Consider the following 22,180-nt stretch of genomic DNA (forward strand, 5'->3'; position numbering starts at 1 on the left):
ATTGATTTCAACAGCAGAGAACTTTCGAGAATAGAATACAACCAGATAGAGCTTCTTGTCTTCTTCTATTTATGAAAGTACATCTCTCAAAGCAAAATCCAAAGCATCAGTTTCTAAATAAAAGGCCTTTGTAAAGTCTGGATGTATCAAGATTGGAGCCGTAGTAAATACCGTCTTTAGGTCTTGAAACGCCTTCTCCGCTAGAGGTCTCCATTCCAGCTTATCCTTGCATGTCAATCGAGTGAGAGGAGCAGCAACTTGAGAGTAATTCTTGATAAAGATCCGATAGAAATTAGCAAAACTAAGAAAGCATTGTACGTCTCTAACCGTCTTTAAAACCTCCCAAGACACGATTGCTTCCACCTTCTTGGGGTCCATCTTCAAGCCTTCCATAGTCGCAACGAATCCCAAAAACTCTATCTCCATTTGATGAAATAAATACTTCTCCAACTTGGTATATAATCCTCGCTTACGTAGTTTCTCCAAGACCAAACAAACATGCTTTTCATGCTCTTCCTCATTTTTAGAGAATATTAAAATATCATCCAAGTTGATGACAACAAAATCGTCAAGGTTCTCTTGAAAAATGTCATTCATCATATGTTGGAAGACTGCTGGAGCATTCGTAAGATCAAAGGGCATGACATTATACTCAAAATGGCCATACCTTGTACGGAACGCTATCCTCCACTCATCTCCTTCCTTGATTCGTACGAGGTTGTAAGCTCCCCTTAGATCAATTTTTGTAAAAATCCTTGCACGTCCAAGTTGTTCTAAGAGACCAGAAATTAAGGGTAACGGGTGAAAATTCTTCTTTGTTATCTTGTTGAGGCCTCAATAGTCCATGCACATCTGCAATGAGCCATCTTTCTTCTTCACAAATAAGATGGGTGCTCCAGTTGACGATTTTGAATGACTGATGAAGTTCTTGGTTAGATTCTCGTCGATGTATTTCCGCAACTTCGCCAACTCTGTCTACAATAGATTGTAAATTGGGCCAAAAGGCGGTTGTGCTCCTTCCTGTAAGTCTATGGCACAATCATATGGTCAGTGTTCCGGTAGCATGTCGACATTTTTCTTTTGAAACATGTCTTTAAAATCCTTATATTGCTCCGGTATACTTGCTGTCGAGATCTTCTCTCCGGTAGTTGGAGCCGCATAAATGACAAATGGTGTGCCTTCCTTGGACGATCTTATAAATGCTCTTGCTCCAATAAATAAAGATTTCTCTATTCGGGATTTTCTACTAGGCTTGCTCTTGGATGGTTTTGTGGGAAAGATCATCTTCCGCAACTTCCAATCTATGGATGGGTTATGCTTTTCCAACCAGGAAAGACCAAGAATAGTAGGACTTGATGGGGTTCTAATAATATTGAAAATAATATGACTACTATGGCCCTTAAACGTCACTTCTATAGGTTCTGATTTATGGGTGATACTACCAGACAATAAAAGTCGCTCATCTATGACCTCAACATGAACAGGTTTGGATTTTTGTACTAAAGGGATCTTATGATGCTTCGCAAATTCTTCGTCTAAGAAACAAGTAGATGCTCCTGAATGTAATAATCCTAAGGTTCTCAGTTTTTGAGGGCCAATAAACAAAGGGATTGTAAAACAAAGGGCATGTTGAGCAGAAAGAAAGGAACCTGGTTGTTGTTGTGATATTTTACTGTCCAACCGCACGGTTCCTATTGTGGCTGGGCATCCTCGTTTTCCTGAATAAACGCACCCCTAGTCTTGACAATATGTCGATTTTGCTTCTTGGGGTAGTTTCCAACTTTGTGGCCTTCTTCACCGCAATACAAGCTTAGACCTTCCTCCATATGCCGCTTTTTTTCTTCTAGAGTAAGGGATTTGACACGTACTGCATCAATTTGTATGTCTTCTATCTCTGAATGTAAATTCACGCTGCTTGCCAACATACTTGGGGCGTGGCGAATCGTATGTTGTCTTGAACGTTGGTCTTGGCGGTGTTGGAATAGGCGATTATTACACTTTACACCTTGGCTAATAGCTTCGTTGAGAGTTTGTGGATGAGGAAGAGTTCTTCAGTCTCAACAAACTATCACGGACATAGAAATACAGACTCGAAATCTAACAAGAAGTTCAGGAAAAACTGGCAAGAACTAGATTAATCAGATGAGAACAACACCAAAGAGGTGAGCTAGAGCTCCAAGAGATGTGTTGTCGAGACTGAAGAACTCTTCTGCCTCGATTCCAATATGTATTCCTATTTAGGAAGCTTCTCAAGCAACTTCTATCAACTAGGAAGCTTCTAGAAGGTTCCAGAGACTTGCTTCTAGAAGGTTCTAAAAACTTAACTCTAGAAGGTTTTAAGGACTATGTCTGTAACATCTTCTACCAACTAAGAAGCTTCTAGAAGGTTCCAGAGACTTGCTTCTAGAAGGTTCTAGAAACTTATCTCTAGAAGGTTCTAAGGACTATGTCTCTAACAACATCTTAATCTATTCTAAGAATACAAAAGAACATGAACTTCATGTTTATTGTGTATTACAAAAATTAAGAGATGCGGGACTTTATGCCAAGATAGAAAAGTGTGTATTTCATAATACTCAAGTCGACTTCTTGGGATACATCATTTCAAATAATGGACTTGTGATGGATCCTAAGAAAGTTCAAACTATTATGGATTGGAAGATCCCAAAAACTGTAAGAGATGTCCAATGCTTTTTGGGATTTGCCAACTACTATCAAATCTTCATGAAAGACTTCTCTCAAGTTGCAGCTCTACTTATTTGTTTGACTTGTAAAGACAAACTTCAATAGAATCAAGAAGCGGAAGTAGCATTTGAAGCTTTGAAGACAGCCTTTATTTCTGCATTGATCTTGTATCGCATTAATTTTTCTAAGCCATTTTTTATGGAAACAAATGCATCAGACTTTACTTTCGATACTGTATTGTCACATATGGGAACAAATGATAAACTTCATTCAATAGCTTTTCATTCCAAAAAAATTTCAGCAGTCGAGATCAACTATGAGATCCATGACAAAGAACTTCTTGTAATCGTGGATTCATTTCAAGAATAGCACCATTATCTAGAAGGTACTTCTAACCTAGTCACCGTATATATAGATCTCAAGAACTTTGAATATTTTAAGTCAACACGTATTTTGAATTGTCGCCAAGCCCATTGGAGTATGTCTTTGTTAAGATTCAAATTCAAGATCACTTATCGACCACAAAAATAATAAGGTTTGTCAAATGCACTCTCTAGATGATCTTACCTTGTATCAAAGGAAGTAGATATTGATTTTGATCAACAACGGACAATTCTCTTGAAGCCAGAGAATCTTCATCTTCAAGCAATGAAATCAACACTAACTGTTGATTCAACTTTCATTAAGCAAGTTCAGTCAAGTATGTCTTTTGATCCTCTTATTCATGATATTAAGGAAAATCCTTCAAAGTCTCATGATACTTCCAAGTTTGAATTCAAAAAGAATCTACTATATTTTGAGGGACGCCTATATGTTCTAGAAGGTGAAGCTTGATTATGTCTTTTTTAAGCTTGTTATGGCTTTCCAAAAACAGGACATTTTGGATACAATAAAACTTTGGAACTAATATCCAGGGATTTTTGGTGGCTCCAAATGTAGAAAGCAGTCAAAGTTTTTGTACAATCTTGTAATGTTTGCTCAAGATCAAAAACTCCTCATCATTGACCTTATGGACTTCTTCAGCTATTATCCATTCTAGAACAACCATGGTCTTCTATTTCTATAGGTTTCATCACAAATCTTCCAATCTGAGGTTCTTATGATTCTATATTTGTGATAGTTGATCATTTTATCAAGATGGCACATTTTGTACCATATACAAAATCCATCACAGCTGAAGAAACTGCTAAGTTCTTTCTTGACAATATCTATCGCTATCATGGATTACCCAAAGATATTATATCAAATAGGAGAACTCAATTTGTATCAAGATTTTGGCAGATTCTTTTCAAGATTCTAAAAGTGGATATAAAACTATCTTCAGCATTCCATCCTCAAACTGATGGATAAACTGAGCATGTTAATCAAGTTTTGGAGTAGTATTTAAGATGTACCATCAACTACCAACAAGATGATTGGACAACTCTTTTGTCATTGGAATAGTTTGCTAACAATAACATAGTACATTCTTCTACAAAACAAACAACTTTCTTTACCAATTATGGTTATCATCTATGACTTGATACTTTTGACTTTTCAAAAGTTGATAATCTTGCGGCGAAAGATTTGGCAATTCATTTGTCAAAGCTACATGCATCGATGAAGGCACGGTTAAAAGAAGCTCAAGAACAACAAAAGATCAATGTGGATGTCTATCAAAAGGAACAACCACCATTCCACATAGGTGACAAGATATGGTTACTTTGTCACAATATGAAGACCACTTGTCTTTGTGACAAGTTAGACTATCGAAGGCTTGGACCATTTTTTATTTTTGTACAAATCAATCCAGTTGCATATTATTTACATTTACTGGAGTTAATGAAAATCCATCCAGTATTCTACATGTCTCTTCTTGAACCATACAAGATAGTGGATATACCAAGAAGAAGACAAGCTCCACCTCTTCTTACAGAAGTGGAGAATAATAAAGAATTCAAAGTACTAGAAGTCTTAGATTCAAGGCGGCGCCAAAATAAATTAGAATATCTTATCCATTGGTATGGATATGATATTAGTGAATGCACATGGGAGCCAGTAAAGAATCTTGTAAATGCAACAAAAGCAGTGGAGGCTTTTCATTGACGACATCCATCAAAACCAAGATAAAAATCTTCTTTATAAAAGAAACAAGATCTAGACAAGATAACATTCTACTTTCAATCCTTGTTTATAGCTTCTTTGTAGTTGTGACGCTGAGGAGATGGAGAACCAACAACCAACGGATTCGACTCAAGAGCCTTCATTTGCTAACCTACCAGACGAGACATTATAATTATCACAACCTTCAAGACGACGCAATTGAGATGAAGATCTTCAAGAACAACATGTTCTTCCTCAAATAGATGGCGAGATACAACACGTTTGTTATCACAACCTTGGAAGGGACTCCCGATGTTTGGTGATTTTACTAGAGGTAGGAACAATTCCTAAGAGTGTTCCAAATATTTTATTTGAAGGAAGTTATGAAGGCCTCAACAATGATTGAATAAATGGGTGGTCTTCCTACCTTGGTATGGGACACTATCAATGGTTGAGAGGCCCTATCAATCATCTTCAAAGAGAACAAAGATCAGAATATGTGGCAAATACAATTTGTTGCATCATAGATTTTTTCAATATATGATGAACACTCTTCATGGAACTTGTCTCTAGAAGCGGGGATAATGTCATGGACATATGTATGTAAGTCAATAGTTATATGTATAAATAAGTAGAAGTAAGTAAAAGTACGTAAAAGTAAGTAAAAATAAGTTAATTCTATAATATTTGCTATGAAAGCTTCTTAGAAGTTTTATAGACGTTGCTTTGACTTTATAGGTGTCTTTAATTGACTTTTTGGATTAGAAATGTGGTCAACAAGTTGGCCATGTGCCACACATGTTGTTAGTTTGAAGACCAAGCTAACTATGTGGCCCACACGTAGAAAATCTTACCTTATAAGTCAAGGCATGTCTCCTACAAAGTCAATACATATTGGAGGTCCTATAGAACATCGCTATGTAGTCCCTAGTTAGATAGTATATATAGAGATAAGAGTGAAGCCCTCTTCATTCTTGTCAACTCCTTTTTTACTTCTAGTCTACTTTCAAAGGTCTCTAATTTTCTTGTCTTTTGGCAATAGCCATTCCAATTTCTTTCTTAATATACATATTGAGTTATTTCTATTTTGTCATCTTTCTTTGAAAAAAAACTCACTTGTTTATTTGTTTTTATCAAGTTCTTGTCTTTGACAAGAGGTAGAAAAAAAAAAAAAAAAAAAAAAAAAAAAAATCCATATAATATTCACTTAATTATTTGTAACATATATGGATAATAATGCAACCAAAATCTTTTATATAATAAAATTTTAAAGCATAATACTTTGAACAAAAAATGATGGAATATACAAAAATGTAGTGGAGTATTCTTAGACAAATATTTGGTTGCAATCCTTGACAAGGAGGACATCATTACTTATATTTTCTCATGGTCTATATTTATAGTCTTACTTCCTTTAAAGATCTTAAGCATTCTAATAATGTAATCAATCTTTTGTTTTAAAATGGAGCCCTTAATTGTAGATATTTAGAAGATGATCCACACTATTTTTTATATATTGTAAGATATTGCTAATAAAAAAAATTCAAGTATAATAAGATTATTATTTGTATAACTTTTATTACAATAAATTCTTTATACATTGAAACTTTATAGGATGCAAATATCATTACTATTATTGAATATTTTGTTTGCAAATTATGATTACAAGGGCTTGTTGTATTTTATAATTAATACATAACTATTAAAGTATTTTCAAATTTTTAATTCCAACTTTGGTACAATATAATTTTTTTGAATGGTTTTTGAGGTCTATCTCAATTTAATGACAAATTGCAAATGACCTCATATGTGCAAAAAAACAAGCTGTTAAAATTGTATTATAGAACACAAAGTGTAATTTATGCAACAAATTGTTGCTATATACCAAAGCTTTTACACTACATGTAATTATTGCCAAAGTTATAAATGAGTCCAAAGTAGAGTACAAATCTTATTGTTTAATAATAGATATTGTGAATGTATAAAAAATATTGTTTACTATGAAGTTTTTGATTACTAAAATCATCTTTTAAATCTCTGTCATATTTTAATCAGTTGCTATCAACATATTTACTCCCCAATCCTGACGTGACCTCAATGCTAACCCTATCCCTCATAAATAAGTATCCCCCTCTCAAGTACTCACTTCTCTACCAGACATGTTCGGTTCTCCTTTCAACGTTACAATGTACCGAATGGACAACACTACTTCAGCTCAAATGCTGGTGTGCAGCAGCAATTATCATTTGCAATGGTTCCATCTTAAACTAAAATGGTAGTATGACAAGGAATAGTACGAGTCCATCAGTCAGCACCCGTGGAGATGGAGCATGCTTTGATGTTCTTCAGAACATCTGTGTAGCAATTAATTTTATACAGTAAGAGGATGTAGTGACACACTAGGGGATTCAATGTGGGTTTGGCACAGTGACAGAAGCTCAGGACAAGGTGGTCTTCCCAGTAATAATTGACATTTTCTAGGTAGCATATGTGTTGCACAGCATTTAGCTCTGTGATGTAGATGTAATTTTTCCTCAAGTAATAGTCGTAAGCATCTTCTTTCTCAAGTGTTAAATTAATTTACGTTGAATGTATGACCCACTTTATACTGTTGACTATGCAGTTACGCACGTGGAACCACGTCACCTTTGTAAGCGGCAGATCCAGTCTCGCACACAATATTCCCATCAGATGGGGTCTAAGTGAACCATCTCATTCCTAGTTTGCCACTTCACAAGAGCACTTAGAGTGCCGCTGGCTGAAGAACAAGCTGAGCCAAGGATATAGACGAATTGTTCATGAATATCTTTCCCCAGCTTGAGAGCTCACATAATTCAGAGATACAGGGGCCCCAAGGTAAATGTAAGCGATAGACGCAGGTCAGAACTGTTGTAGCAGACGTCATAAATCTGAGGTTCATGACCAGTACAAGCAAATTATCACTCGGCAGTGACGACGACCTAACGATAACGAAGATAAGGAATGAAAATGTTGCGTCGATCCAAAGGCGGACGCAAAGAGCCTACGAAGCCACATCATCTGCTGCTCGGACCGGCGGTTCTATCACGTCTTCATGTGGCTTCATGGCCGGGAACAACAAGACCTCCTGTTGGCAGAAAGAATAGAAATAGTAGTCAAATTGTGATCCAAGGGAAGTTAGTGAGGTGTGAAAAGGATTTACATAAATGTACATACAAGCAGATAAAGTAAAGATGATAAAATCGACAAGGATTCATCATCTGCACAAAAAAATGAAGTAGAAAAATAAGTTAATCACACCTTGATGTTTTGGGAATCAGTGAGCATCATCGTGAATCTGTCAATTCCCATGCCCCATCCAGCTGTTGGAGGCAATCCATACTCAAGTGCAATACAGAAGTTCTCATCGATGGCCATTGCCTCGTCATCCCCTTTCTCTCGGTCCTGTGAGGAATCCAAGCAGGATGGACGAATCACTCTCCATTTGAAATACAAATTACATAATGTTGTAAACGACAAAGAGGGGAGAAACTATGCACCTTGACTTGATCAGCAAACCGCTCACGCTGAACCACTGGGTCATTCAACTCAGTATAAGCGTTGCACACCTGTCACAAAATATCAAGCAGGCTTAGCGATCGTCAACATATGGATTGTACAACAACAGCTGTTGAGGCAAAATACATCTGCGGGCTTTCAAAACACGAGCAGCAATTGCCTATGCACCTCGTGTTTGTTCACAAACAACTCAAACCGCTCCGTTAAGCCTGGAATGGACCGATGCCACTTGGCAAGAGGGCTCATGATTTGTGGATGATGCATGATGAAAGTTGGGTTCACACATTGCTCCTCAATGAAGTGGCCTACAAGCTGAGCTCCGTAAAAGAAAATGAGTTAGTAAACGTTCGTGATTATGCAGCAGCGTATGATGCTTCAGCTCAAGATTCACACAGACATATATAAAAAGATAAATAAAATAAATAAATAAATAACCGCTCTGTCCAGACCCCTGAAAACAAAGTCGGGAGGACATGAACATAAGCCTAGCCAGAAAAAAGTTTAGAGGAACTAGTAGTGAGTGAATACATATGAAAATTCGCCGCACACGGAGTACGCAAGAGGGAGGAAATTAGATTGAAACTGAAACCACAACTTACCTTGTCAAGCAACCGGGTCGTAGTTTGAGGAGGAGGACATTTGACATCAAATTTTTCACAGGCTTCAATCAGATACTTATTAACCTCTGGTGACTCTAAAAGCTCCAAGGACTCGGGAAGTTTAATTTTCCCTTCAGAATATTCCTCGAGACCCTTTATCATATCAATCCTCCTGCAACATAGCACAACATAGACAACATTCAGAAACAAGGCTTAGACACACACATCAATCAGAAGCACTAGATGGACATGAAAGAAATACAATACAAAACATCATACAACTGGAGACAGTGGTACCTAAAAGGAGGAGTAAAATCAATTTCGATTGCAGGCTGGTCCAACCCGTTCGAATGGTACTGGATTTTGTAGCCCCCAGTAATTTCCTTCACCATGCCTGTGAAATGGAAGTGGACCCAAGACGAGCAGTTCAGAACACATAGTGAAACCAAACTGAAAATGCTTCGTATAGCTATGGAATGCATTAACGGCACACACTGTTATCTACAAACACTTTCAATTTCATTTGGTGGAAGACTGCAAATCCCAGCTCTAGCAAACACTCAACTATGTGCAGCTGCAGATATACCATGCCTAATATGTGGAGATAGAATCAAGGGGAGAGTAAGTACCAGAAAGCATTTCCTCCGTGACTCTCATCAAGTCGTCATAGTCAGCATACGCCCAGTAGAACTCGCAGGTAGTAAACTCGGGGTTGTGGGTGAGATCAATGCCTTCGTTCCTGAATTGCTTACCAATCTCATATACACGGTCCAGGCCTCCAACTATTAACTCCTTCAAATAAAGTTCAGGTGCAATCCGCATAAAAAGATCCATGTTGAGATCATTGTGATGCGTCTTGAATGGCTTAGCAGCAGCACCTCCAGCTATCATGTTCATCATCGGTGTTTCAACCTGCAATTCAGATCAATAATTCCACTCGCGGTAAGGAGATATGTGTGCGTGAGTATGTGAGTGTGTGTGAACATATATGTATATGTATACAACGAGCACCTTGAACAAGCAAGTTCGAAACGGATAAATCCTTGTCCGTCAGTGAAAGATCAAAATCCTTAGAAAAATTATTACCTCAACAAAGTCTCTATCATCCAAAAATCGTCGAACATATCGAATGACTTGCGACCTCGTTTTGAAGACATTACGAATATCCGAGTTGAGCATAAGATCGAGGTACCTCTGTCTGTAACGGGTTTCCTGTGATCCAGACACACCTGGGGCGTAAAAATGTGCGAACTCCAAAACGAGATATTGACATGCTTCCCACAATTAGTCACAAGGTTTTACTATACTCTGGTGGACAACTTCAACGTTGGCAAGGTTTTTGAACACACCAGTGGCAAGAGACCACGAGAAATACCAAGTAAGCAACTGAGCAAAGAAATAATGAAGAACGGAGCACAATTAGGGACGTTATAGAACACTGCATAGCATACGAAGGTAACTAGAGAGATACCAATTTCAAGTACTAAGCTACGCAAAAGTGCAAAAAAGGGACAATAAAAAAAGAGAACAGTAATTAATCGAGATTTAAATGTACAATGCTTCAGTGTATAATCCACAAGTCAAGACAGACCTGGTCCTTCAGTACATAACGATCCAAGTTCCTGGAGGCACCAGGATGCCACTGCTCGGCCACTTTGTTATCCTCCTGAAAAATAAATTTTCAAAATTAGAGCTTGAGTATAAATATTGATTAGAGTGATTAACATAAATTGCAGTGGAAGGAAGATCCAAGTTTATGGAAGATCGCATGTGCTTTGAAGCAGATGATTGTGCGAGGTGCAAATAACGTACTGAGTCAATAGCAACTTCACTCAGCTTCTTCTCGAGACTTTTTTCAGCGTGGTCTTTGCCTCCTTTCGCGTATGTCTTAGGTAACATGTGAAGACAGTAAGAAAGTAACTCGATAGACTTCACAAAGATACTTAATTCTCCTTTCTTGCTCTTTCCTGCCCAAAATCCCATATTATCATTTTACATATTGCCTCCGGTGCCCTGATAATCAACATGGCAGAATGCTTGTAATGTACATTGGGTTTACCTGGGAAACCATTGATTCCAACAATGTCCCCGCGCTTTACGCTGGCATGTGTTTTTGCGAAATCTTCCTCAGATACGCTAGCATAGTTCGATTGCGCAATAACCTGAATCTTCAAACCATCCGCATGCAAATCGTAAAACATCAACTTGCCACCACTAGCTCTCTTGCTCATTACCCTCCCTGCACGCAATTCATCGGAGAGCTCAATCGAAATCGGTAATGCGCATTTCACAGTGCGAGATCTCGATGAATTCCACGGATACGCTAATTGCAATCAAGAAAAATTCACTTAGAAGCAAAATAACCCACCTGCAACAGACACGGCCTTGTCTTCAAGGTGGTCGCCATCTGCAAGGGAACCAAACTCTTTGATATAGTCCGGAATGGAAATGCTCGTGTGGAACTTGTGAGGATACGGGTTCTTCATTTTCTCCTTCTGCTCTCCCAATGCACGCAACCTATTGTTCCTGTATTGCTGCAACCACCACAGTCTCCACCCTCAAGGTCCAAGAAACAGACACAATTCTCTCAGAATCTCCGAATCCCCCCCATTGCTATAAAACCGCCCCTACTCCCATTCCCACTCACCGTAGGATCCATGTCTTCGTCGTCCTCGGCCTGCTGCGCCTTGACAGCCTTCTTGGGCGCAGCAGCCGCCGCAGCCTTTTTCACCTCCTCCTTGGCCCGCTTCTCCTCGGCGGCCTTCTTCGCTTTCTCGAGCTTCTTCAACGCATTCTTACTCATGGGCTCCGGGCCCCCTTCCATCACTGCGGACGCGCCATCATCCGTAGCTCCCCCCATGGTTCTACCTCTAACACACTCTTCCTCTCACTGGTGCTCTACGAATGGGGCAATCCAATCCAGACGGAGCGGGAAGAATGCGAGGCGGGAGAAATGAGCTCCGCTGGGGCAGGGGGTGTCGAAGGGAGCGATGCCAAAGGGGGGTTTAACGCAGCTGCAGCATGACCCCCCTGCACCCCGAATTAGGGTTTCTGCCCCTGGAACCCTAATAGGCCCGGATTGGCATCTCGTTTGAAATGATTGTGCTAGGTCAGCAGCTTCCACTTTGTCGGCATTCGAATCCTCTGTTTTGATCCCACTGTGCATTACAAGCTTTCCAAGCGTTTCCATTACCATTCCGACTGATTTTTTATTTCTTTTTCCTCATGCTTAATGGGATTATTTAAATATATACTTGTACATAGTTCGTGAGTGTGTATGAATGTAAGTATGAGTGTGTGTATATGTGTGTGTATATATATATATATATATATATTAATAGAAATTGTGGTGTTGAACATACAAATAATACTAAGAAAGTGCATAAAACTTACACAAAAGTTGTTTTAAAATATTTATAAATAAATTTCATTATTATTAAAATTCTTATGAAGATGTTTGGTTGTGAAAGGAAATTCATTTTAAAAGTATATAATAATTTCACTCATCTATTTTGAACTACAACTATGGATTTGTCACTTTAATGAACTTCTAAGATGTGCATGAATAATAATATGTTCAATTTTACTATTATTTGAGAAAAGAAAAAAAAAAAAAAAAAAAAAAAAAAGGAAAAAAAAGGAAAAAAAACTTTGATACAACTTAGAAACATGCATCAACATAGAACTATGAGTAAATAGTTCTAGATAAAAACTAAAGTTTGATTGTACTAAAAGTTTGGAATAATTTGCCTTCAAATTTATTAATGGCTATTGCAAAATAAGTTTTACAAAAATTACATATATATAAACATACATTAAAAAAATAGTTATTATTATATTTATGAGAATATCTTCTTCCTCTTCTGCTTTTAAATTTTAAGTATACAAGCTAATAGTTTTAAAAAAAAGTGTGTATCTTAATGTATTACCAAACTTTGGTAGTTGATTTATATAAATTATTAATTTTTGTACTTTATAATCATAGATAGAAAAAAATTGGAAATTTTCTACAAAAATTCATAATAATTCTACCAAATTATCATATTCACATACATATTTCCAAATTAAAGTGTCTTATCAAGAGCTTCTAAACAACAAAAATATTACAATGGTACCTCGTTCCAATTCATAAAAAAATAAAAAACTAACATTTACACATGAGTTATTCTTTGATACAACACAAAAAAAATATATAATTTTATGTATATTTGACCAAATCCCAAATATTGAATGTAATATATATATATATATATATATAGAGAGAGAGAGAGAGAGAGAATTAAGATGTTATGCACCAATCATTAATGAAGCAATATAATACAATCTTTATAATTGTATCTTAATATTTTGTAAAGAATTACTAAAAATAGGATACTAGTAATAATTATTTTTATCACAAAATCAATAATATTTTACAAGCAACAATTATTTTTATTTACTAAATATCAAAAATGAGTTTTTACTTCTTGTATGTTTATTTTTAACAATTTTATAATTTATGTTCAACAAACATCTTATTTTTGCTATATTTAGTTCCATTTCCTTTCTAAAAAGATATGTGTGAGAAGTCTCCTGATGATTAATCAGATTTGTATTTAAAATATGTAAGATAAAACATTGCATATGCCAATTATTTATTTTGATGTGGAATTTGAATAATATGTTTACAAATAAATGAGTAAAGTAAATCATCACAAGGACTTGCTTTGATTTATATTTTAGTTTTATAAGAGAAATTGATATATTTCAATGAAAAAAAATTAAAGTGTTCAATGTTCTAAATGTTTTTACTAAATGTATCATTTCAAAATAAAGATATTGCAGATATATTTCTTTTTATCTTCTAATAGTTCCATTTCTAAATACACACCTTTGAGTATTCGATGAACATCTCTATTTATTGATTAAAAAATACAAAAAATTAAAGACCTTCAACAATTGTAAATCAAAACCAAAGTTAAAACCTTCTACAAAGATTTAGATCTACATAATATAAGCTTCTATTTGCAAGTTCATGCTGACATTTTTAAAGATTTTTGTATACTATTTTTTAAATATTGAAGATTCTTTTTAAATGAACATTAACAAACATCATCAATAAAATAAAATAAAAAAAGATTTAAAAAAAATTGGCTTAAAACGTTATTATATATTTTGAGCATCATTCTTTGGATTATGTGTCACTTGGTGCATTTGTGAAAAATGCACTATCACCCAAGCAACATTTAATACTTCTTTATGCATATATATTCTAAAATACTTTCATATTGTTTCTAAAGCCAAAATATACCTTGTATCAATATATCAACTGACAATATAAACAATATTTTTTATTTTCACAGTTTTTCTTTGAAGATGTTTGTATGTATTTATGTAAACATACTATATTTAGTTACAATAAGTGAAGTTTTTCATTAATAGGATTTGATTAATTATTAATTTATTTATTAATTTCTTATGTTTTAATTATAAGAAACAACTTTTTAACTATTCACCAGTTTAACAATAACATTAAATGTCTCACTATAATGTATTTTTGCAGTAAATTGACTAACCATATCTCACTATTGATCTTGAATTTAATCATCTAATGGATTTTTTTTTTACTTCTTCTATTTTTGTACATCTTGTATTAAATTTCCAGTTATAATAATTATATTATAATATAATTCTTGACTTTTTATAATATTTTTTAATTTATTTATTTTTTGTACTATTTAAGATTATACCATAAATTAATGTATTTATTTTATGATATTTAAAGTAATAGAATAGTTATCAATTCTTAATTATATTTAAATAATATATTAAATATTGCATCAAAGCTTCTTCAAAATTCTATTATGGTATTTATCTTTAATATGTGATCTTTTTGTATGAATTCATTATATTATCATAATTTTATTTAAATAAAGAAGAATATATTAATAGGTAAGTAAGTTAGATGTTCTTTATGAAGTTTTTTGCAATAAGCTTCTATACTAGCTTATAACTATTTTACGCATTCTTTAAATTATATCCTATGTTAAAAAAATCTAACTTTATAAGATACTTAAAGATTACAGTATAATTTACCAATATTGGTCTTAATATAATAAATTTTATTTTTCTCTTTTTAAAAATTATAGAGTATAATATAAGTTTAGAAGTAAAATAAAATACATGATATTAAATTTTAAAAAATATATTTTTATATTATTTAAACTATATTTTTAAAAAATTTGTGGGATTTTTGCATTATTTGTTGCTTCTTAATTATAAATGTACAAATATACAAATATTTAATTTTAAAGACTTTCTATATATTAAAGAACAATAGAGATTATTGCTCTTAAAAACACCATACTTAAAGCTTACTCCAAAGAATGAATATACATAAATTACATCATAATCTCAAATGATGTGATGAAATTCTTTGATTTTTTATTTATTCTTTTTATGTTATGGCATTCTTTCAAATTCTTAATTTTATTACAGTTATAAAATTTTTAAACTCAAATAATTTTTTAGCTTTAGTTATCATTTTTTCTCTTTAATATGATTTTTATTTCATATATATATTTTTTAATGTTTTCCTTGTTTGATATGTGGTCATTATGGTTCTTCTACATTCAATTGCAAATATAAATTACCAACAAATATTAAAAACCAAGTTTTAAATTTCAAGGTTTTTTATTTTCATTTACAAAAAAATACAATTAATTGATTTTGTACAAAAACTAATCTAACCTAATAGTAAGTCTTAGATTAATTTTTAACCATTACCTAGCAAGAGAATTAGCTAAAAAATAACAACACTTTTAGCTCCAATATTCCTTTTTTTTTTTTTTTTTTTTTTTTTCTTTTGTAGTAGCTCCTTCGACTAACACATATTCTTTTTGTCAATGCTACACTGTTATCCGTAATTAGTGTGTGAACTTGAATAATGTGTATTTCTAATTAGTATAGAATTGGGTAGTGTGATTTCTGTTTACAAGATAGGACTCTCTAGTTGCTTTGTTGGTTACAGAATAAGTGTGTATAGTTGTGCTTGCCATAGTTGTTTGTGGATATTACACAACAAGGAGCTTCGATAGCTTTGATAATTCGCAGGCTTCCTGGGATCTCTTGCAGCCCAGCTTCTAGTTTCTCTAGTTTCTCGTTTTCTTCCTTGAGCTGCTGCTTGAAAAGAGAACTGTTTTTTTTCAGGAGTGAGCATTTTTGGGAGGCCTCATTTCTTCGACCTCAAAAGTACCACCTTGGCTGTCAATGTTCATTCCGAAATTCAATGCCTATCGTGGCAGAATTTGTCCGATTTCAATTATTCCGCGTGCCTGTAATCCAACACTGAAGTGTTCATATCGTTCACTCAAGGAGCTCTTTCCATAAACAAAGGATATCAGTGTTTCCAATGATTGCAACGGGTTGGTGTGAAGCCTCAGTGGCTGGATTTGGCCACTGGTTGTCAAGAACCACTCGGGACCAAAATCAGCATCAAAGGCTGCTGAGAACTGTATTTTTTGCAGTTTTAAGCTTCAATTCGATAAACTGTTTTCCTTGTGCGACTCGTCATGTGCTAAGCAAACATTGTAGCAACAAGGGTCCTCACCGAATGCAAATCCTACTCAGCATTTTGTGGTTTTAATCGCTGTTTGATCAACAGGTTGCGGTCCATTCTTCAGGGGTGATAGCGAAGCAAGGATTTTCCTCTTGCCAAAGAGCGCTAAGTTCATTGGAGGGATCTGACATGAGTAGGGTTAATGCAATCTAAGATGAGGACACAAGCGGCACATGCAGGCCAACAGCCCCATCACCATTATTGGGGCCTTGAAAGTGGCACTGTGACTTCAGCCAAACAAAACTTGCGGAAGATGGACATACGCAATCATGGTGTGACGCGGCCTTGACCATACTTTAAGTTGGAAAGTCTTCCCGTCCGTGTACTTGATTGGCAATATGACATGCTTAAAGCGAGAGTTTCTCATTGCATCAGAATAAACTCTTCTTTGTTTTCAATTTTTTTTTGTTTCTTTGCTCTTGTTTTGTTTTCTGGTTCACCGTTCACCTTTACTGCGCTGAATACAAGTTTGCAAGAGTATGATGAGCTCAGAATTTTCTAGTCCTAAAGTGGTTTAAACATGGTGATACTCGGAATCTAATGCTTGTGTATTTCCTTGATTTGTCTCTTAAGGTTGAAATAAAGACATTGTTCACCAGGAGAGACAGTCTTTCGTGCAGATGGGAAGCCAACGGAAAAAGAAAGGCACTTTTTCTGCTCTGCAACATGACAGCGATATAACATGCAAAACAAACATCCGACATTGCACGAGTGCTTTTCTGCAGCAAAGTACAGCAGGAGCTTTATCTCAACTAGTGTCAAGAGTCGATGACTTTCTCTTTAGTATCGGTTGACTGCGTCCCTTCATTTCTAGAAAACTTATGCGGTACACTGCAAAATAATTCTGTTTGAGGCAGGTCCTTTGGCGGGGAGTGCTCAGTCGACACCCACCCCGACCTGCAGCCTCGAGGCCCCTGAAAGGAAGTGCATCGTTGCAAGCAGACAGATAAAGAAATCAATATCCTTGTAATACACTCATCCCACCTCCAAATCAGAGGTTGCTTAACCTATTCAACAGATATGCCGCCAGGTTATAAGCAGGCAAAACTCCTGGGTGCTATATTTTTTGTGGTAGGGTAAAACTGAAAGGTGATTGCTGTGATCTGAAACGCGTCACATGGGCTCCTCGAGGATTTGGCGCTCTACGTTTGAGAGTAAAGTGTCGTGGTGGGGAATGCCTGTCTGATCATAATCATCGACGCAAATTGATAATGTTAAACGTTACCAGCACTGACAAGGCATTCTCTACACTGAAGCTTGCAAAATGGTCTGACAGATATTCGCACTGATAAGACATTGGTTGTTGGGGGAAAAAATCCCATTTTATTTCCCCTTCTGAAAACCATGGCAACTCTTATTTTTGGAGAATCCAATCAACCAGTTTGTATTTGCCAACGGTGTTTAACAAGAGGCCTCTGCCTCCACAACAACGTCAGAGTCCAATTGTCGAATGATCATGATTGGAACTTGAACAAACCTCAATCCTTAAGATAGGGAATAAGTCACAGGAAATCAACCGACGTATTAACGTACGAAAAAAAAATCCTTGAGTTCATTAGTCTTTAAATTGCGAACATTCTGATGATATCTGGATTTAGATAAAGTTTGGCTTGGTTCGAAGCCGAATCAAAGGATCAGCAGTGTGACAACAGTTGTATGTTATTAGTTTGTCACAAAGCCCCGTCGATTACTACTCAGTATTAAAAATAAAAAATAATAATAATAAAAAAAAAACACAAGCAAAACTTCCAGCATGATTTGCGTGAATAACGTCCTTGAGATAATTATCTGACAATTCCACTACAGTATCCAATTATTTCCCTAAAAAACCTACTAGTGGCAACCACAGACAGATACCTCCATTAGGTATCTGAGTATGTGCTCGATTTCAACGAATGATGCAAATGCTCCGTTCACTTGCTTCTTTATGTCAAGGGAAACCGTTCACCAGCATTATTTCTTGTGAGCGACTGCTGAATATGTATACGACCTCGTCGTTTAGTTTTCTTTTGTTTTTTGGTACATTTTTTTGTTTTCGTGATGTGGGTCCCCCGAGGTGCGAGATCACTCTCCTTGGGCACTCCAACATCAGTTATAAAACTTGGTCACAGGACTACCACAGCTCTTGTCACAAGGTCTCAAGGTTTGATAGAGCCCCTTACATGTACCCTGTCCGTCAACCAGCGTTGGCAGGGTCAGGATTGCACTCCACTGTTCACATTGATGAATTTTTCCGGTGCTCGGTTGATTTAGACCGCCACGATAGTGCTGTGAAGAATTGACTTCCCCAAGCAAGAGGCAGGGAATTATAGTCTTCTTAGACTATCATCCTCATCACGGAACACCCACTATCCTCGAGCTTGCTGAAATCTGATTTCTTGTGTCGAAGACCTTCTAATGCAGTTATGCCGAGGTCGGTTTTCATTTGCTTGCGTTGAGCTGTAGGTTGCACTTCAATTTTGAAGGGGAACTGAAATAACCATGGAGAACAAGGACTCGAGGGTACTTGCTCTCTGCATTCTGGGGATATTGAGCTGGGCAAGGAGTTTCAGTGGAGCTGCCGGAGCTAGGTGGGTGGGTGACTCATGGGAGCTCGTGGTCAAAAATGCAGGGGTGTCTGCAATGCACATGGCGCTCACGCACACCAATAGAGTTATCATGTTTGACAGAACGGATTACGGACCATCGCAGATTAAGCTTCCGGGGGGTTTCTGCCGCAAGAATCCCAGGGACCTGGCTCTCAAAGTAGATTGCTGGGCGCACTCTATCGAGCTCGATTTGACCACAAGTAAGATCAGGCCATTGACGGTGATGACGGACACATGGTGCTCATCAGGTGCTTTTCAAGCGGATGGCTCGCTCACGCAGACTGGAGGGTGGAACGATGGCGGCACTGCAGTGCGCAAAATCGGTTACACTGGATTGGACGACTGGAAGGAATTCGAAAACTCTCTTGCAGCGGCACGATGGTATGCAACAAACCAAATTCTTCCCGATGGGCGGCAAATCGTGATAGGGGGAAGACGGCAGTTTAACTACGAATTTGTTCCTCGCTTCCGGGGCGAAGGAGTGCACCCCTTGCCTCTGTTAGCGCAAACCAACGACCCAGAAGCGGAGAACAACCTCTACCCGTTTGTCCATCTCTCCACGGATGGCAACCTGTTCATCTTTGCAAATCAAGACTCGATTCTCCTCAACTACAAGACTGGAAAAGAAGTGCGCAGATTTCCAAGGTTAGCTGGCGGTCCTCGAAACTACCCCTCTTCTGGATCTTCAGTGTTGCTCCCCATCACGGCTGTGGACGGTTACAAAGCAGCGGAGGTCTTGGTATGCGGGGGATCTCCACAGGGCTCCTTCCAGAACGTGGGGTTGGGGAAATTCGCTCAGGCGCTTCAAACATGCGGGCGCATTCTGATCACATCCCCGAACCCGCAATGGGCTATAGAGAATATGCCATCCCCTCGAGTGATGGGGGACATGCTCATTCTCCCCACAGCCGAGGTTCTGATTATTAACGGTGCGAAGTTCGGCACGGCGGGGTGGGGCGTAGCCCGACAGCCGTCTCTCGGACCCGTCCTCTACACTCCAGAAACTCGCCGATTCCAAGAGATGACACCCTCCGCCATCCCCCGGCTCTACCACTCCACCGCCATTGTCTTACCCGACGGGAAGATCCTAGTCGCCGGCAGCAATCCCAACCCGGGATACAGTTTCGTCGGCGTTCTGAACCCCACAGAGCTCCGCATCGAGAAGTACAGCCCTTACTATCTCTACAAAGGCTACAACTTCCGGAGACCACACATCACCAACATCGACAACGCGAACCCCAAGTACGGAGCAGCGTTCAAGGTGACATTCAAGGTGGCGACAGCACCCACAGGCGTCAAGTTCCATCTCTACGCGCCACCCTTCGTCACCCACACGTACTCCATGAACCAGCGGATGCTAGTGCTGGGATCCAAGCCCCCAGTTGCAGTAGGGGGCGGTCTGTATGCTGCCACCGTCGTGGCTCCTCCTACCGGCGTCATTGCTCCAGCAGGCTACTACATGCTCACAGTCATCAACGGCGGCACACCGAGCCCCTCGGCTTGGCTTCACGTCGACTAACGTCGCGACTGATTCACGATGTTGTCCAGCACAGTCTCATCGTTGTGACTGCAGAAGAAGCAGCAGCATCTAATCCATTACCAAACCTGGTTCAGCAAAGCTGATCCGAATACTGTACCTGAGATGTTGAACTCCGGTCTGCAGGTTGCATCGACATCCATTGTAGTGGATTCCTCAGCGTGCGGCGTCTGATTGAATTCGGTGAACGCCATGTCTGCAAGGAGACACGCAGCAGAAGAAGAAGCACATCACCATGCTCGGAGCTGGGGATTGCTAGATTAGTGAGTCCTTGACCATGGCAACATGTGTGTGTGGGCATTGTTTCCAATTGTAGGAGCAGCAGCAGCAGAAGTTGATGGAGAAGAAGAAGAAGAAGATGAGAAGGAGGAGGACACATTTTTATAGTGAGAGTGTGTGTTGTACTGGAGTTTCCGTTTGTGAATGTGTGTCATGAAATGTGCATTCTCCATTTCATGTCTTGTCTTTTGTCAGCTGATATGGTTTTTTGAAGATTTTATTCAACTTGATTTCCTTTCATACAACTTCGGATGTGGAATGCAAGAAAAATTATAATAGAAACCAAAAAAAACATAAATGATAATCACATTCTGTTTGAGCAGATGTTATTTTTATTTTTTTATTTATTTTTGTTTGTTTGTTTGTTTGTTAGAAGTTGTGTGTAATTGTTGTGTATGCTCCCATTATTTTCTTCATCAGTTGTATGGCTTAAAGCATTGTTATTTTCATCTTTTTAAAAATAAATACATTACTTGAGATTGATTTATTTCTCTTAAATTTATTTTATTTCTTTTATTCACCAAAATTCAATAATAAATAAAGCATAGTATTGTAGCAAATTTGTAAAAAAACACATTTTGTATATTTAAAAAGTCATTATATTTGATTAATTGAAAAAATATATATGGTTTAATTTCATCAATTCCTATCAAAAATACAATTTAATGCTAAATACCTAAATAAAAGATTACCATAAGCAGATTTTAAGTTACAAACATGTTCAAGAAATTTAAAGTCTCAAAAAAACTATGCTAAAACATGAAATGAGTATAAAATGTCAAAGTGACATAATTCAATAAAATTGTAATAAAACTAAAGGTATTATTGTTATTGGCTATTTTCTAATCATATGATACTATAAAGTTCTGTTTATATGTTGTTTTTAAAACTTTATAAATGAATCTAAAAAACATGATATATAGAATCATATATATCATCTACTTAGTTAAAAACGACACTTGGTATCCAAAAAAACCCCAAAACCACCGTCTTTCTATTTAGGTATCTATTTTCAAAAAATCTAAAACAAATCTCTTACACACTATGTTCCAAAGCCACAATCAACACAAATTAGTGAGATGCAACTCAGGGATACCTATTGCTTCAATGTGAATAAAGATAATCGTTATTAAAAAATTAATTGTCTTTCTGTACTCCTTCAAAAAATTATAATTACAATTATAAAAAAACTTTGTCATGCAACTATTCTTTTAAAAATCCATCTCTATATAAAATCAGAATTATTTTTCATGAAACTTTCCAGTTTCATTTCACC

At 36.8% G+C, this 22,180-nt stretch overlaps 2 protein-coding genes across 2 annotated transcripts; one reads left to right on the top strand and one right to left on the bottom strand.

Annotated features, from left to right (window-relative positions):
- Positions 1-7,448: 7,448 nt before the first annotated feature.
- On the bottom strand, positions 7,449-11,989 carry LOC112281641 (lysine--tRNA ligase, cytoplasmic). The gene is made up of 13 exons (XM_024518397.3): positions 11,551-11,989; positions 11,272-11,437; positions 10,963-11,142; positions 10,716-10,870; positions 10,495-10,569; positions 9,990-10,115; positions 9,533-9,815; positions 9,201-9,297; positions 8,904-9,075; positions 8,473-8,616; positions 8,286-8,354; positions 8,047-8,190; positions 7,449-7,873 (listed from the first exon to the last, which is right to left on the bottom strand). Exons 1-13 carry the CDS (start codon positions 11,761-11,763, stop codon positions 7,790-7,792), a joined length of 1,908 nt encoding a protein of 635 aa, XP_024374165.1. The 5' UTR covers positions 11,764-11,989; the 3' UTR covers positions 7,449-7,789.
- Positions 11,990-18,500: 6,511 nt separating this feature from the next.
- LOC112280934 (aldehyde oxidase GLOX) lies at positions 18,501-21,239 on the top strand. The gene has a single exon (XM_024516897.3). It carries the CDS (start codon positions 18,982-18,984, stop codon positions 20,605-20,607), a length of 1,626 nt encoding a protein of 541 aa, XP_024372665.1. The 5' UTR covers positions 18,501-18,981; the 3' UTR covers positions 20,608-21,239.
- The last annotated feature ends 941 nt before the right edge of the window (positions 21,240-22,180 follow it).

Source organism: Physcomitrium patens, chromosome 4, assembly GCF_059467195.1.
Source record: "Physcomitrium patens ecotype Gransden chromosome 4, ASM5946719v1, whole genome shotgun sequence".
Taxonomy (NCBI): Eukaryota; Viridiplantae; Streptophyta; class Bryopsida; order Funariales; family Funariaceae; genus Physcomitrium; species Physcomitrium patens.

Bases quoted from the DNA above. Each gene is read 5' to 3' on its own strand.
- LOC112281641 (XM_024518397.3), bottom strand. From the start codon at position 11,763: ATGGGGGGAGCTACGGATGATGGCGCGTCCGCAGTGATGGAAGGGGGC. The intron at 8,355-8,472 runs GTGCATAGGCAA...ATTTTGTGACAG, and splicing joins TGTTTGTGAACAAACACGAG to GTGTGCAACGCTTATACTGA. The intron at 7,874-8,046 runs GTGTGATTAACT...TTCTGCCAACAG, and splicing joins CTGATTCCCAAAACATCAAG to GAGGTCTTGTTGTTCCCGGC.
- LOC112280934 (XM_024516897.3), top strand. From the start codon at position 18,982: ATGGAGAACAAGGACTCGAGGGTACTTGCTCTCTGCATTCTGGGGATA.